We start from the raw sequence: 4,926 nt of genomic DNA on the forward strand, positions 1-4,926 counted from the left end.
CTCAGGTCTCGGGGCAATAAGGCCCCGGGACCGGATGGAATTCACGGGTCTGGGTTCTGGCCTTGGACGATCCGTCTGTATCGAGCTACGTTAGGCAGCTCTTTACCGACTGCCTAAAAGAGGGGAGCTTCCCTCCAGTCTGGGAGAGGGCCAAAGTGGTCCTCATCCCAAAAGGGAGCGGTGCAGCGGGACTTCCTCCCGCTTACAGACCGATATGCCTGCTTGACGAGGTGGGGAAACTACTCGAAAGAGTGGTAGCAAACCGCCTCGTCGAACACCTGTCCCGGGATGGGCCAGACCTTCACGAGGACCAATACGGATTCCGCGAGAGAAGATCGACAATTGATGCGATCAAGCGCGACAATTGTCCGATCTCTTGCGGAGTCTGAAATGGAAGAGGGCAGGGTGGCCATGGCGGTGTCGCTAGACATCGTCAATGCATTTAACACCCTGCCCTGGAATCAAGTGGGGATCGCGATGGAAAGGCATTGCGTCCCCGCGTACCTCGTGAGGGTAATAAAGAGTTACTTCCGGGATAGAAGACTGGAGTATCGCAATAGAGACGGACTCCAGTGCGGGAGGGAGATGTCCTGCGGGGTCCCACAGGGGTCAGTGTTAGGCCCCCTGCTGTGGGACCTCGCGTTTGACAATGTGCTTCGCACCGCTCTCCCCCCCGGCTGCAGTATCGTCTGTTATGCAGACGACACGTTAGTGCTGGTCGGGGGAGCAGACTGGAGGGAAGCAAAGATGAGGACGGAGCTGGCGGTTGCATGCGTTGTCCGTAGCATCCATGGCATGGGTCTAAAAGTAGCGCCTCACAAAACGGAGGCGCTATACCTACACTCTCAAGGAGAGCCACCGGCGACCCATGTCATGGTGGATGACACCCCCGTCCAAGTAACGACCCGAATGAATACCTGGGTCTAATCCTGGACGGAAAATGGACTTTCATAGATCACTTCGATCAGTTGGGCCCAAAAGTGGAGAGAGTGGCGGCAGCTCTAAGTCGCCTACTCCCTAACTTGGGAGGGCCCGACGGTCGAGTGCGTCGGATGTATGCGGGAATCGTTAATGCGGTAGCCCTATACGGAGCACCCATGGGCAGAGGCTGCGAATACCACCCGAAAGATCAAGAACGCACTGCGACGTATACAGCGGCGCGTAGCGATCAGGGTAATTCGCGGCTACAGAACGGTCTCGCACGCGGCGGCCACGACTCTGGCCGGGCTCCCGCTGATGGAGCAGGTCGCGGGGATGTACGAAGAAACGTACATCCAGACGCGGGAGCTCCAGAGGCGGAATGTCAAGTTAACGGCTAGAGTCAAAGGCATCATGAGGGTCCAGGCCCGACGACGTCTCCTGGAAAGGTGGAGGGAATATCTTGCCAATATTCCCGAGACCAACTCAGGGAGAAGAGTCGTCGGCGCCGTGCGTCCAGTATTAGAAGAGTGGGTGGAAAGGACGCACGGCGAGGTGTCATACCGTCTTGCGCAGATAATAATGGGGCATGGATCCTTCGCTGACTTTCTGTGCAAGATCGGTAAGGAGCGGACGACCCACTGCCACCACTGTTGGGATGAGTTGGACACCGCGCAACACATATTGGCCCATTGTTTGGCATGGGCCGATGAGCGCGGTGTCCTTACGGCGGCGGTGGGTGAGACCTCTCACTGTCGGTCATCATTCCAAAGATGATTGACAGTGAAGAGGCTTGGAAGGCGGTCTCCTCCTTCTGCGAAACAGTAATGTTGCAGAAGGAGGAGGCAGAAAGGGAGCGCGAACGCGCCCCACGAAGTGACGGGAGCAGTGGCGACGACGGAGACGGGCGAGTACCTACGCCTCGCAGGTTGCGACCCCGTCGCCGAAACCCGCGGCACCCGCCGAGGCCGGGAGAGAGAAGGAGACCGAGGAGGGGGGGAACAGAGGAGGCGATTATAGCCGAACCTGAATCCTCTCCTCGGAAATAGGCCTCACGGGAAGGAGCAAACGAGTGGTCCTCTAGAACAGGAGGACCACCTGTGCAACGTGCGGCAAGCTCTACCCCCCTGTGTGAAGGAGGTAGTCCACTATTAGGACTACCTCAGTAAACCCACACAGGGGGAGGGGGATCAGGCTTCGGGCGGGAAATCCGAATCTGGTCCCGTCCTTCATGGGGATATAGTTGTATCCAGGGGGGCGCGGTGCGGAAGTGTGGCCCTTCCGCACCGCAAACTGTCGGGAAGACAAGTCCCTCGCCAAGTCAACATGGCGAGGGACAGGGAGTCGCAGTAACCAAACGCAGTGACTCCCATGGGATAGTCAGGCGGGAGTTTCCCGGAAGTAGTGCAATCGCCAGATTCCCGGGAAACCCCTACAACGCCCGAGCTGGCCACCGTATGGGTTTTAGTGCGGTAAGCTTGGGCCCCCTAGCCGAACTATTCGTGGCTCGGTTAAGGGGAGCAAGCAGTCCCACATAACCCATGCTTCTTTCCCGAGGGGCATGGGTATCCATAAAGGATTTCCTTCACGTTAAAAAAAAAAAAAAATGGTACGGACGCCGCGTTGTGCATTGTTACTTCAAATTAAGCACAAGCGAAAAGTCTAATTGGGTAATTTCAGTAAAGCACCTTCTCGTAATCGGCGAGTTGCCTACTGGAATAACGTGTTCCGTGTGTAATTTAAACAGACTGACACAAACTCGCGATCCACACCACCACTGTCTCATGTGTCAAATCGCGTATCTAAAGTATCTCGACGGAGAAGAAACTCCCTACACGAATAGTGACGGCAATACAGTAGTGACCGTTTTCCACGCGATTAACAATTCGTTCGACAGGTATCCAGAATACCTTTGACTAAACAACGCAAATTCGTGTTTCCTACTCACTCTCGTATCTATCCGCTCTCGATGCGTGACCATACATTCGGATAGCCTCCGTCGCGGGCAATCCCCGGAAGTAAATCTCCGAAAAGCGACGTTGTCTTGCGCAATAGTCCGAGTACGTTGTTCGCGAAAATATACTCCGCGAATTATACCCCGCGACTCCGCGCGGACGTAACAAGGGACGCGTTGCATTTGTATTCTATGATTTTGAAACGCGGCAAGATGAGACGTTTAAAGTTACGCCAAACGTGAAAAAATATGTTCTGATCATTTGCGTGGTACAACAAAAATTTGCGAAGCGTGCGCGGAGGAAAACGAAATGTTTGTGCGTTGTCGTTGATGTATGCGCGATTTTGTGTTTCGTCATAATCCTGTGAAACAATTTGTTGAATTTGCAACGCGAACGACAAAATGTTTCAAACAAATTATTTGCATAGCTCATAAAGCGATCGACGCTTAATTAATTTTGAAATATATTATTGAAAATCGAATTAATCTAAAGTCGAAAGTAATTTTAAATGGTGTTATAGCCCGAACTATAACCAGTAATTATTAGAAATTAGAATTTACTGAATATCAGTAGTAATACTATGCCGATTCTAACTCAGGGGCAATGAGGGGGGGTGAGGGGCGAGGGGAACCCAGGGCGCGGGAAATGACGTCACGCGGGGAGGGGGGAATGACGTCACGCGGGGAGGGGGAATGACGTCACGCGGGAGGGGGAGGCGTCCGCGGGGAGGGGGAAGCGTCTGCGATTTTAGGGTCCGCGAGGGGTCCGCGGGGAGGGGGAGGCGTCCGCGAGGTTAGGGTCCGCGAGGGGGCCGCGGGGAGGGGGAAGCGTCTGCGATTTTAGGGTCCGCGAGGGGTCCGCGGGGAGGGGGAGGCGTCCGCGAGGTTAGGGTCCGCGAGAGGCCCGCGGGGAGGGGAGCGTCCGCGAGGTTAGGGTCCGCGAGGGGTCCGCGGGGAGGGGAGCGTCCGCGATTTTATGGTCCGGGAGGGGTCCGCGGGGAGGGGAGCGTCCGCGATTTTAGGTGACGGGTCCGCGAGGGGTCTGCGGGGAGAGGGGAATCCGCGAAAGACCGCATGAAACTTTTTGGGTAAGGGGTCCGCGGGGAGAGAGGAATGCGAAGGATAGCGCGAGGCGAACGCGAGAGAGAGATGTCGCGAGAGAGACGTTCGCGAAAGAGAGATAGCGGTAGCGAGATGATGTGGCGATTGAGAGCGCAAGGTGTTGCAGCGAGGCGTATATGCAAGAGCGAGAGAGATAGCGCGAGATGACGAGAGGTAGCGAGATGACGCGAAGGAGAGCGCGAGAGCTGATGCAGCGAAGGAGAGCGCGAGGTGCACGCGAGAGAGATATCACAAGAGCGAGAGAGAGATGTTGCGAGACGATGCGGCGATGGAGAGCGCGAGAGCTGATGCAGCGAAGGAGAGCGCGAGAGGCGGACGCGAGAGAGAATTTTTTAAATATTTTTTTTTAATTAATATTTTTAGGATGAGGAAGGGGAGAGGACCTATTCTAAAATAAATACATTTTTTTTTAATATTTAAAATAATTTTTATTATATAACTATGTGTGTGTATATTTTACAAAATGTTTGTGTGTATGTATTTTACAAAATGCTTGTGTGTGTGTGCGTGTGAATTTAAAATTTAAAATATTATATACATATAAAATATATAAAGCAGCGCCATGATGATCGAACCACGTTCAAACATCAATCAAACACCTTCGAACCACTTTCGAACCACATTCGTACCTCAATCAATCACCTTCGAACCACTTTCGAACCACGTTCGAACATCGATCGAACGTCAATCAACCACTTTCGAACCACTTTCGTACCTCAATCAACCACGTTCGAACATCGATCGAACATCAATCAACCACTTTCATACCTCAATCAACCACTTTCGAACCACCTTCGAACCTCGATCAAACATCAATCAACCTCGATCGAACCACCTTCGAACCTCGATCAAACATCAATCAACCTCGATCGAACATCAATCGAACCACGTACATACATCGATCAACCTTCGAACCACTTTCGAACCATGTT

General features: G+C 53.2%; 1 protein-coding gene across 1 annotated transcript; it reads left to right on the forward strand.

Moving 5' to 3' along the window:
• Nucleotides 1–288: 288 nt before the first annotated feature.
• Nucleotides 289–2,815, forward strand: LOC145948140 (uncharacterized; the record flags this gene model as incomplete). The annotated part of the gene is made up of 3 exons (XM_083057895.1): nt 289–897; nt 1,081–1,657; nt 2,599–2,815. Coding segments are annotated over exons 1-3 (1,403 nt in total), but the record flags the coding sequence as incomplete, so codon positions are not given.
• Between the last annotated feature and the right edge of the window lie 2,111 nt (nt 2,816–4,926).

Source organism: Prenolepis imparis, unplaced genomic scaffold (genome assembly GCF_030444845.1).
Source record: "Prenolepis imparis isolate NDT839.2.m4 unplaced genomic scaffold, iyPreImpa1.0 SCAF_257, whole genome shotgun sequence".
Lineage (NCBI taxonomy): Eukaryota > Metazoa > Arthropoda > Insecta > Hymenoptera > Formicidae > Prenolepis > Prenolepis imparis.